Here is a 12,382-nt window from a genome sequence, read left to right as displayed (position 1 = left end):
ATTTCTAAAGCACTGCTTCATCACTTAGTGGGGCTGAGCCAGGGTCTGACTGATCTAACTTGTGCATTTCATTCCCCAGCATGGAAACCCTGCAACAGCATTACATTGTTCACTGCAGGATTAAAAAAAGGAAGACAAGAAAGGAAGGTTCAAAGTTCCAAAATAGTCTTTTATTCTAAATTTTAACCTTAGTTTAGTATAAAAAAAGTTAAGTGCACCCCCACTCCGATGCAAAGAGAGGCTCTTTCCCCCTCTTAACAGTCTCTACACACAGCGAACAATACAGTGACGCTCATCTCCTTCTGAATAACCTTAACAGATAAAATATATTCCAGATCCATCAAATCATTTTTAATATGTATAAAAAAAATATTTAAGAGTCCCTGAACTATTGTTGTCCATAAATCCTATACACAAGACTTCATCTTGTCTGAGCCGGAAAGAGGGCAGGGTGGCGTCTGTTCGTTGGGAGATTTCAGGGGAGCCGGGATTCAACGGGAAGCCTGATTTCCCCTGTGTTCTCCAAGGGACTTTCTGCTAGAATCCCATGGGAAAAGAAATCATTTTAACTTAATTTTAAGACCGGAGAGTGCAGTGACACCCAAATTGTTTGTTGAATCCCAGTATTTGTGTTGTTTCGGAAGCCTGTGACCTATAACCCATGTGACCCTGTCACCCCAGGCTCAGCTCTCAGCTCCTTCAATAGGCTAAAGATCTGCTAGCAGGATGGCTTTGATTGAAGACTTTACGTGACCCTAAACCGTTCCTGACTTGACATCTGCAACTCCGTAGCAAAGCACTCGGAGAAGCTCCAACAGCGGGCAGTCCAGATGAAAGGGATATCGACGAACAACCCAGAAGCCCGGAAAGCTGTCAGCAACGCAGCTGAGCCCATTCACCTCAATCAAAAAAACCCACCAGCTGTCGGAGCGGATGCCCGCCCAGGACGGGTGTTGTCACCTGCTTGAGAAATGCCACTCATCAGTGGGAAACTGCTGGCATCCTGAATCATCTGCATTGTTTCTGAGTGGTATGCTCACAATGCATTTCCTTATTACGAAGGAACTATGGACCACAGTGACCCAGGGCCTGATTCCCACTCATTTTTTGGGGGGCAAACCATCCGTCTTATTTAGTGTATAGTGGAGGCAGGGGCAGCTGGCTCTTGCAGGGAGTTAAGGCCTCCAAAACACGCAGTGTGTGTGTCGGATACCCAGTGTTCAGTGTACCCAGCCCCAGCGAGCTTTCTAAACGAATGGATTCTTCACATGACCGTCATGTCGGCTCCTTGACATCATTTTGGAAATGCCTGCTGGGAAACGGCCCCCGCGGTCCGTATCCCACCCTTAAGGACCTAAAATGACGACCCCTGTCAAGTGTCTTCAACCAGCCTCCTCGACATTAACTTGAGGTGAGGTGAAAGCAGTGCAAGTACTAAGCTGCATGTATAAAAATCAGTGCTTACAGTACAATATACAGGTAGAAAAGATCTTAGGCATCTATGTGCAGAAAAAGGCTATTGAAACAGGTCAACAGCACACTAAATGCATTAAGTTACTTCTGGCTTAATAGGAATAGTGCATTTCACACAATAGTAAACCCATCAATATTTTGTTCACTGTGCAAAAAAAAGCATGCGACAGAAATCATGCATTTACACTCAACGTGTGTGTCTCTCCCAGTCAAATGACCAAAGACTGCTGGCTTGCCTCTTCTGAATCGGACCTGCTCAGCGCCACCCCTTCGCCCCTGTCCTTCCCTCGCTCCCTCACGGGACCCCCGATCGTTGTGGTTGGCAGCACGGCAGCCCTTCTAAGACACGTTTCCCTGTGGTTGTCCGGGGGCGTGGAGCTGGGTACTTCCGTTTCGGAGCGAGACAAAGAGCCGCGCGCTTTCGAGGAGGTCGTATCCCCGGTGTCTGAAAACATTTGGGTATCCGACTCGGTTAAAAAACGAAAAATTAAAGACGCCACCCACCGTTCTTTCGGCGTTAGAATTCCCACCTGTACTCAATTATGTTTCTGGATAATTAAAGTTTCATTTTGTATTTTTTAATTAAAGGTGCACAAGACTTTTGGCACCTGATAAAGAGTCCTCTATAAGTTGCCCCAGAAGGTACAGTAAACCACCACCCTGTCCTTATGATGTATTGGTTTTATTAAACGCCGCTGGGATACATTTGCAGAAGTCATTCTCCCACAGAAGAAAGGCAGGGCAGTGCTCCACTCGGTGACGGCTCACTCTTTCGTGACTTGACTACAGGATGCCCTTCCTGAAGTCTGTTTCACGCCACAAAAAACCACTATCAAACCTTTGAAGAGTGGGGTTTTGTTCATCTCTTGTTTGGGGGGGGGGGGGGGATTCTACTTGATTCCCAGCGTGATTTGACGGAAGACCTTCTAAGAAATTGAATCAAGGCTGCGTCGCCCAAGGGAAAGTACACCTGTGTTTGGATGCAGAATTGAAAACTAAGGGGTGTGGCAGAGGTCTGCAGGCTCAGATTGTGTCCGACTCCCAGTTTAGTTTGAGCTGCCCCACTGTGTCAGCCTGCTCAAGCCCTGTAGCGCATTTTATTTTCATCCAAGGCCTTGCAACCCCTTTCTTGTCTTTTGTAAGGGATCAGACAAATGCCTCTGCCCAAGGAACTAGTACAGAAAAGTGGGATCTTGTGAAAAGACTTCTCTGCCTGAACTCTTTACAAAAAAAAATAAAAAACAGCAATTTAACGGAGTGAGTTCAAAAGACTGTCACAGAAGACAGCTTGAATGTTTTATCGGCCCCAAGCAGCTCTGGACTCTCCAAAAATGAGCACAATGTGTCCCAGGAAAGGGACATTTTCTAAACTCACACATTGGGAGTATTGGGATGCTACTGTCTGGAAAAATAAATAACATGCTATTACTATGCCTGAAAAATGAGAACAAAAATGCATGACAATTGTTTTTTAAACGTGCTTCCCAAATAAAGGTGTACTGTCCCTTTTGTAAAAATGGGCACATGGTCCTGCCTTGGACCTGCATGTGGGCAGGAGGGGAGGTGGCGGTCCCTGCTGGTGGTGGTGGCGTACTGCACCTCGTTGGCACTAAATATTACATTCCGTTAGGTGATGTCAGTATTGAGGGCGTGGCAAGCTGCCCAGCTGCATGGTCCCGTTTACCAGATGGTGTAGCCCCCGCTGGAGCCGCCCATGAAGTAGTTGCCCTTGCGTTGCGTCATCACCACGTTGGTGCCCTGCATGGCGGCCAGCTGGGCAGCGCTGGGGAGATGCCCAGGGGGAGGAGGCTGCAGAGAGACAGAAGGCAGACGGGGGGTGGGGGGTGGGTGGATTGTTAGTGTTTCAGTTCCCTTGTCACCTTTCAGCCAATCCATACACAAAGAGCAACCTCCCAGTTCAGAAAGCGAGACCAGAGACTTGACTGACTTCTTTTTTTAACCTTCCACAGGAATAAATAAAACTGGCCCCACTATGCATTTCAGGGTTACAGAAACCTATGGCCATAAATGACAATGGGCTGAGAACATCCTCCTATTACTAGAAAACACATCTTTATGTCACACAATTATTCCAAGGGTTAAAATGGGCCAAACCATTCCAGATAGCCCATTGCCCATATTGCAGATTGTCAGTCAGCGCTGTGAGTTAATCCCTCCTGCTGCTCAAGAAGAAGGCCTGATCTGATGGGCTCCATGGCCTGCTCTTGTCGAGAGACCTTCAACCTTGTACCATCAGAACAGGGCCTTCATTCCAAGACACGGCTCGCCTTTCGAGTAGTCTGATTCTAGCTCCTTAATGCCCTGGACATCAGGCATTTCTGTTCAGTGCAAGCTCAGCTGCATCTGAAGATTTCCCAGAATGATTATGAGCCACTGGCGCACAGCAGTGTTGCTTTCTAACCCCAATCCTGGTCCTGGTGACTCAACACCTGCTGGTTCTTCTTCCAGCCCAGCCCTCAGTCACACAATCAGACCCTTCACTGACTTCAAGGGGAACTGCAGTTTCAATTTCTTAGACCGGTTGGTAAATTCATTGACGTAATGGGGAAAAAAATGGCGAATTCCCAATTAAGCACTAAATCGTGAACTTTGTGAAAGCACTGCATTGCCATGTTGTTGCAAACTCGCATTCAAGCCAGCAGCCATATCACTCTGCAACTCACAGCTGGCAGCCCGCTGAAGCTAAGCAGTTGTGAGCCTGGTCAGTACCTGGATGGGAGACCTCCTGGGAAAAACTAAGGTTGCTTCTGGAAGAGGTGTTAGTGGGGGCGCTCACCCTGCGGTACATGTGGGTCCTAATGCCCCAGTATAGTGACGGGGACACTATACTGTAAACAGGCGCTGTCCTTCGGATGAGACGTAAAACCTCTCTGTGGTCATTAAAAAATCCCAGGGCGTTTCTCGAAAAGAGTAGGGGTGTAACCGTCCTGTCCAAATTTCCCATTGGCCCTTACCAATCATGGCCTCCTAATAATCCCCATCTATGAATTGGCTTCATTACTCTGCTCTCCTCTCCACTGATAGCTGGTGTGTGGTGAGCGTTCTGGCGCACTATGGCTATATAAGTGCGCTATATAAGTGTAAGCAATTATTATTATTATAATTTCCCACAAACTCTGACGTGAAGCGACCCTTCCTGCTCACTAGTCAACATAATGATTAATAGGCTGTGATGTACCACAGGAATGTTCCAACATGATCTGCATGCAGAGTTAACAAGTAGTAATTCTATGCAAAACCGTCTTGAAATCGAAAGCAATATTTCTATTGGATTAAAAGAGATGTATTCACAAGTCTGCTTCTTTACAACGTAATAAGGCCGCTTCACTTCTAACGCCGAAATATGAAAATAGCATTGCAGTTCCCCTTTAATAATAAGATTCTTTTGAACGGTTTGCTCTCAGTTCTTAAATATGTCAGCGCTTTAACTTTTGTGTTTGTAAAGTGAAATAAAATTCCAAACGTGTGCCTGGAAACAAAAGGCAAATATTCCAATGAAGCCACTTCTCAGATCCAGTACGGCTTCAGTGATCTCATGAACTGAGAATTTGAGTGGAATGAGAACCAGGAGGTGTGTGAGGCACCAGGACCAGGACTGGGAACCACTGGTTTAAAAGCACCTTCCAATTAGCACCTGATCAGAACCTGGAAGGCCAAGCTTCTTATCCACTTAATGAATCCGATTAAGTCATTAAGGCCGAAACTGGAGGTGAAAATGCAGAATGGAATGTGGCACCAGAGGACAAGAGTTGCCCTCCCCTGCTTGGCACCAGCGCTGCTCGTTCGCCCTCGCGAGCTCAGCCCGGGACTCGGCGGCGGAGGAGAGGGGGAGAGTTGGGTATCGCTCACCGGGATGCTCTGGGTGCTGCCAGCTCCGAAGCGGGCGCCGGCATCATAGCCCCCTTCCACCAGGACAGTCGAGCCAGGCGGGTACAGGTGCCCCATCGGGTAATACGCCATGGGCACATTGGGGCCCACCGCGCCCACGGGCATGGACTGCGCCAGGGGCATGTACATCTGGGTCCCGGGATAGGCAGAGGACATCTGAGGCAGAGGGCCGGGGGCCGTGGGGGGGTGCATGTACCTGGGCTGATAGATCTTTCAAGGAGAGAGAGAGGGTCAGGCACAGACAGGGGCTCTCAAAGCCAACACTCATTCAGGCGCTGAAGCTTCAGCGTCCTGCACCCATTTCCTAATCAGGTAACCCAGTTTTCCCTGGGTGTAGCGCCTGGGCCAAGGTGTTTGTAAATCTCCTTAAATCGGCAGCAGATTGGGACCTGTGCAGTTGTACCAATTGTATCCCTCTTCCCAAGCTGAATTAAAGCAGGCATCACCAAACCATGACCCACTGCAGTCCCAGTCCTGCAGATGTTATTGGTGACAAATTGCTAGTTTCTAAAGACATCAATGGAATGGTGATCGTTTAAGTTAGTGATTTTCTAAATCTTAATAGCATAATACTTAAATCCAGCTCTCGAGGAACAAAGTTTTCCTCAAGTGAATTGGACAGAGGCTCTGCAGTCCCGAGGTTTGAGGCCTACAGTAAGCCTAATCTGAGAGTGGTTATAAACGTAAGGTATAATCAAGTCCCCTCTGGAGCTGCTGCCTTGGGGAGACCTGGAGGAGGCGCTGCGTCCGCAGGTTTTCCAAGCGTCTTTAAAGCAGAAGGACCTGATGAGCTGGGAGAAGCTGTTAAACTGGTTTGATTAAGCCCGTAATGAGCTGAGTCAGGTCACCGAGAGCCCGGCTGGACTAAAAACCTACAGACGCGTCAATAATAAGTGAATTTATTCAGGAGTGGGGATCCCCGTGAAGGACAACAGACTGGAAGGGCCAGGCACTGAACAGCAGTGGTTCTTACCTCCGAGTAGGCAGGGGGGGCGTCGGAATAAGGGGGTGCCTGGGAGGGCACCTGCATGCCAGGCGGGTAGATGGCAGCAGACGTCTGCTGAGTGGGGTAGGCAGGCTGTTGCGGGTACGACCCTGAAACACAAAGGGCAGATCGGGCCGTCACACCGGGTCGGCCGGCTCTCAGTCTCCACGGGACGCAGGTCTCCGGGCCTGGAGAGAGTCACGATCCTGACTCCCGGATCACGAGGCTGGACCTTGACGGCATCGATTTTTCCTTCTACTTCCACCGCCGGAGCCTGCCAGTCACCGCTGGCTCTGCCAGAGTGCCATAATGGGTTTGACTCAATTCAGGCTCAGGTCTCCCACTGTCTGCAACCAAACCGCTCACATCAAGTCTGTCTCAAGGCCTCTTTGGGTGCTAACTGCAAGTGGACACCGCGCAGGGCACTTCTGTGCGACGCCTGGGAAGTGGCTTTTGTTCAATGCCCTCACTGACCTTGGAGGACAGGAGCGCTGTCTACTATTTTGTGATGCAGGCCTGTGCTCGAACTCGCCACTCACCCTGAGCTAAAAATGCCTCAGAACCTTTAAAGAGCTCAATGTTTACATACCTGGAAACAGAAATCATTCAGATGAGTTAAGCGAAAAATTAATTAAGATGGAAATGTGCACACTAGCAGCTCTCTCACCCTGCAACTCACAACTGGCAGCCCACTGAAGCTCAGCAGGTGTGAGCCTGGGCAGTACCTGGATGGGAGACCTCCTGGGAAAAACCTCATGGGAAAAACTTGAAAGAGGTGTGAGTGGGGCCTCTTCCCCCTGCGGGTTAGGACCCCCTGTGGTCTGTGTGGGTCCTAACGCCCCTGTATAGTGACAGGGACTCTATACTGTAAATAAAAAAGGCGCCGTCCTTCGGATGAGACGTAAAACCGAGGTCCTGACTCTCAGAGATCATTAAAAATTCCACGGCACTTCTTGAAAAGAGTAGGGGTGTAATCCAGGCATCATGGCCAAATTTTCCAGTGGCCTTTACCAATCATGGCCTCCTAATAATCCCCATCTATGAACTGGCTTCATTACTCTGCTCTCCTCCCCACTGAGAGCTGATGTGTGGTGAGCGTACGGGAGCACTATGGCTGCCGTCACATCACCCAGGTGGGGCTGCACACTGGTGATGTCCCCATTATCTGTAAAATGCTTTGAGTGGAGTGTCCAGAAAAGTGCTGTATATAAGAAGAAATTCTTATTAATTACACTGCAGCACTGTGGCAGTGAGGAACGTAGTTTCAGACAGACTCAATACGCAATGTGCTTTCTTTTACGGCAGGTTTCAGAATGGTTTCCTTTGTATCAGGAACAAGAAACCCACCAGGAAGGACGCCACGTGATTCTAAGGAAATATCTGGGATCAGTGAAATGGGATCAGTGGCAGCAGGGGTTCTTGGCTCGGTTCCACATGCACCAAAGCTCCAGGTTGGTCAGTATCATGTGGACTCTTTAGAGGCGCAGATGTTGTCATTACCCAGAACCTGCAGACATCCAAACCTGCAACCTGGCCTAGATTTAGAAAAGAATTCAATCTCGTGGTCTGACCAATTAAAACGAGGGAAAAATAACCTTCGCTGGGGAGCACCAGCGCCTTAGTTTGTAAAGCTGAACGGCAGCCAGAGGATTCCTTTCGCGGTAGGTCACCGAAGTACGTCAGACAGATGTGAGCGTGACTCACAGGCCGTAAACCTGCTCTGCATGAAACAGCTCACAGGAGGGGGGAGTCTTTCGTTTCGTTTTCCCAGATTTCAAGTGGAGTGTCCAATAACACTTAAGTACACTTACAGTTCAAACCTGCTATTTTGTCATTTTTAGTAAGACGGAAAATCAACTTTTTTTTTGTATTTTACCAAGTTTGAGTCACCACACAAATTCTAGACATGGAAAGGTCATAAACGATGATGGCATTTTAACCCTATATTACTTGGGACACAATACCTGCAAGCAGTTCAGAGATCCTATATCTGCTTTTAATAAGGGCTATGTGGTCAAATGAAATCAAAATGGACTTTTGTCACGTATTTCATGACAGCTGAAATGTCTAAGAAAGATATTATTTCTAGATAACTCTAACCTGATTTGGGCTTAACAAGTTCTATTGGATGTTTGAGGAGAGATCTCTACAACAATTAATGGTCCAAAATCTAAACCCAACCCCAATTAATGGAAGGGACACCTTTTGAATTTCTGTGCCAGCTGAGATCAGATTTATTGCTGAACTACTGCGGATTCTTTTTGTTTGGATTGTCTTACACCACAAAGCATCAGTTTTAGTCAAGCTGTGAACATACAAATTAAAGACCTACTGGTAGCCAAATAAATCCTAAAAATCTCTGGTTTAAAGGGTTTTGATAGCAGGAAAGAAAATTCAGCCCTGGGTGGTATCTTTGGAAATCACTCTAAAAATATATATGTGCATTGTCTTTCTGAAGACAGAACTACAACACATCAGCTGACACAATGTGGTTGTCTCTGTGTGGTCAGAAAATTAAGTTCTATGCAAATATGGGGTGTATAGATTTGAAAACCAGGCTGGATAGCAGCAATCTAAGTCTATAAATCGGACTAGTAAGTCACCCTGGATGAGGGCCTCATCTTAGCACATGCAGTAGATATCTGCAGGAAAGGGCGGTGCTTTCATCATTAATGTATAAAGGGGACGATTTTCAATTTCAACATATTGCACAGCAATAAATATTTTGATGCATTTCAAAATATTACATATACTCAGGTTTTCAAAAGGTTCGTGACCTTGGAATCTTTTACCAATAGTGGACCCTCCAGGGAGAAGCTGCACTGTGATCTCAGAAAACTACAAAACTCTACACAACCGAGTGACACTTTCGGCAGTGTGAAAGATTTTTTTACTCTTATTTGTATAACGTAGGAAGTCTGTAGAGAGTTTTAGCTTCCCACAAAAGAGATGTCACTGGTGCTCTGGGGCAGTATTCTCACCCGGTAAGCAAGCCTGCTCAGCTCCAGGGACAGCGAAGCACTCTGAGGTCCGATCTCAAAACACTGCCGGTCTAGATGGTTTGCATTCGAACTAATTATTTGCCAATTTATGCAGTAATTCACATTTGCACCCATTTGTACAGCTGGGTGATTATACTGGGCCAATGCAGGTGAAGGACCTTCATCAAGGGTAAGACAGCAGTGTCTCCCCTGGGATTCGAACCCACCACCTCCCAGTTATGAGTCCAGGATCCTGACCACTGGGCCGCATGGTGTGTGGCCGGTCTGAGGGAGCAGGAGACCCAACCATCACCATTCCTGACCCGAACGACTCAAAGATCCCAATCCCAATCGGAACCAGTGGGTCAGAGTCTGACAGAACATGCAGTTCCATCTCACACGTCATCACCTCCTTCCCCAGCTCAACCGAAGACCATCCCATTAGAAAAAAGGGGTGGGGGTCGGGGGTGCAGGTATTTCCAAACCAACTACTCGCCCTTTTTTCCATGCAGAGTCCCTGCATTCCATTTTGTAGGGCTTTGAAACCGTCTTACCAGCTGCTGTTAACAACAATGCCACATTAATGCGAATAGTGCCACGTTAATACACACTGTAGCTTTGGCAGCTGATCTGGTCTGAGATGTTACACAGCTTGTATGACGTTTACTCAAGACTCGGGACCGGATCACCACTGGCTAACGATGTAGTTCTTATCCCTCACCATAATTCCTCCAGCCTCTCTTTCTTTTTTTATGAGCATAAATGAAATGAAAACCCTTTCTTAACCACAACGCGAAACCTACGTTTTTTTAAAAGAAAACTCGTATGTTCTCTAGGATGAATTCTGCACCGGTGAAGGTGCGCCTTTGTATTTAAAAAAAAAATACATTATACACGAGAAATGACTTTCTTCATCTTAATCGACAAAACCAAATTAAAGCTCAATCCGTCTCCCGGGATGTTTGTTTTAAGATCATAAACACGAATTCACTTCGTAATTTAATACCGAGTTTCCCCGGTTCATTGTTAAAATGATGCCAGCAGCGAGTTGCAAGGTTAATATTCAAGGATATTCAAGAAACCAGGCCTCTACCCCAACCCCAGCAAGACGATATTCAGTAAAATGTCTAAGATACAAGTCCCGTGGGAATGAATACGATAGTGTTATACGAGCCTCGACATTATAAGGTACGTTAATTTAAACGGGCTGAAATAGATTTAGGTGGATCGGCGGATCGCGGAATTTCGGATTCTTTTATTACTCCTTTCGGTGGTGCTCTGTAGACAAGGCAGTGTCCATTTTAGAGTAAATAAAGAAGCTCGGCGAAACACGTACACAGCCTGACATCCCCTCTCCTGGCGCATAAAACAATGTCGCCAATCCGTAACGCATAAGACTCGAACGGCATTTTTTGTCTCCAGAAGGTTTCGGATTTGCAGCAAATGATTTTTATACCACCGAGGTTACACAAGGACAGCCCCAGAGCGCTTGCTGTTGACGCTATTACCTCCGCCGCCGTGATCCTGCAGCATAAGCTACGCAGCTGCTCTGCCCAGGTTTGCACACTGACACCAGACGGGCCTTGTTGTGCTTTTACTCGGTTCGGCGGCCCAGAACCCGAATCCACGCTCTCGGACCGTCAGCCCACCCCCGCGGTACCGTGGCCGGCGATTGTTCCAGAACGTCCTTACGAGATGCACGACCAGTGACGTGAATTGTCCAAATAACAGTTAAAAACAACAACAAAAACAAAACCCTTTAACCCAAGTCGTCTCCGAGGCGACCGAGCCTGGATCGAAAACGACCGGGTGCCTAAGACGGCTTACCTTTACTGTTCATCGTCCTGAATTCCTGTGCGAGTTACTCGAATCAGAGGGAGAGAAAGACGCGGAGCTAGGTTTCGGGCCTTTTTTTTTCCGCGATAACAACAAAACACTGAGGTCTCCGTGCAAAGTTTTTCCTGTACTGTTTCACTTCCTTGTTTGCGACGCTTGCCTGATCTATCCGCGGAGCCGCGGTGCTGCGCGTCACCGCCACTCCCTATTGGGGGAGGCGCGCCCACAGCCACTCAGGAGTCCTGTCAAGCGAAAGCAGGCCGTTAGTTGAAAGACTGTAACCTGTGCAAAAAGACGTAACTTGTCGTCTTCCCTTCTCCTGTGCAACGCGCATTTCTTTATTACAGAAAAAGAGTAGTACAGCCCAGAAGCTGTAGCTAAGCGTCTCTTACACTGTTCAGATTTTAATATAACCGCGAACGCGTTTCAGTAGCACAATCTTCTACAAAAAGCGTTTTTTCTCGATTTATAGCGCACTTTGCCGTACACCGTCTTCAGCCGACAGCTGAATATCATGTAATTACCGAATGTCTTTAAAATAACCTTTATAGGAAAAGCATCAGCTAGAAATACCATCTTAAGTAGTCTCTCAAAAATACGAATGTGATTTTTCATTCTCGTCCAAGGGACTTCTTCGGGATGAACAGCAAAACATGAACCAGAGGACGCATGTGGAAAGTATGTAGAAGAGCGTTTAGGTGTGAGAACAGTAGGCGCTTCTTTACCCAAAGGGTGGTGGGAGTGTGGAACAAGCTACACATCCACGTTGTTGACGCCCAATCCCTGGATGAGTTCACTTAATTAACTTCCAAACGAACTAGATGGACTGGAGGGTCTCTTCTCATTTTAAAACTTTCTTACATTCTAATATATTAGATGGTAACTTCAGTGTTTGACAGCGGAGAGATTTCGATCAGCTTCTCTTTGAAATGTCCTTCATCTTTTATCACCACACATCTCCGAAAACCGTGGTTCATTGTAGTTTACTGTGCATGCATAACTTGTCATTTAAAGACAAGCGACACGGATTTGCTTAGACTCTGATATTCCATCAATTGATTTCTTAAATTAACGTTAAATTAGCTTAAATTAACGTCGCCTTATGTCTTAAGTTAATCATGTATAAATAACCTTCTCAAAGTTATTTATAAATAGTTGGCGTGTGGTATTCTTCAGTCATTTAAGAACAATGAAATTG

General features: G+C 46.9%; 1 protein-coding gene across 1 annotated transcript; it reads right to left on the bottom strand.

Annotated features, from left to right (window-relative positions):
• Positions 1-148: 148 nt before the first annotated feature.
• Positions 149-11,507, bottom strand: dazap2 (DAZ associated protein 2). Its single transcript, XM_088915949.1, has 4 exons — positions 11,176-11,507; positions 6,356-6,477; positions 5,344-5,592; positions 149-3,282 (listed from the first exon to the last, which is right to left on the bottom strand). Exons 1-4 carry the CDS (start codon positions 11,186-11,188, stop codon positions 3,154-3,156), a joined length of 513 nt encoding a protein of 170 aa, XP_088772075.1. The 5' UTR covers positions 11,189-11,507; the 3' UTR covers positions 149-3,153.
• Positions 11,508-12,382: the final 875 nt, after the last annotated feature.

Source organism: Atractosteus spatula, chromosome 1, assembly GCF_055471065.1.
Source record: "Atractosteus spatula isolate fAtrSpa1 chromosome 1, fAtrSpa1.hap1, whole genome shotgun sequence".
In the NCBI taxonomy this organism is placed as follows: Eukaryota; Metazoa; Chordata; class Actinopteri; order Semionotiformes; family Lepisosteidae; genus Atractosteus; species Atractosteus spatula.
The sequence above is the reverse complement of the archived record's forward strand: the minus strand, read 5'-3'. Positions and strand labels throughout refer to the sequence as shown.

Coding starts and splice junctions, on each gene's coding strand:
- dazap2 (XM_088915949.1), bottom strand. Junction 5,593..6,355: donor CCCCCCCTGCCTACTCGGAG/GTAAGAACCACT, acceptor TCTCCTTGAAAG/ATCTATCAGCCCAGGTACAT. Junction 3,283..5,343: donor GCAGCACCCAGAGCATCCCG/GTGAGCGATACC, acceptor GTCTCTCTGCAG/CCTCCTCCCCCTGGGCATCT.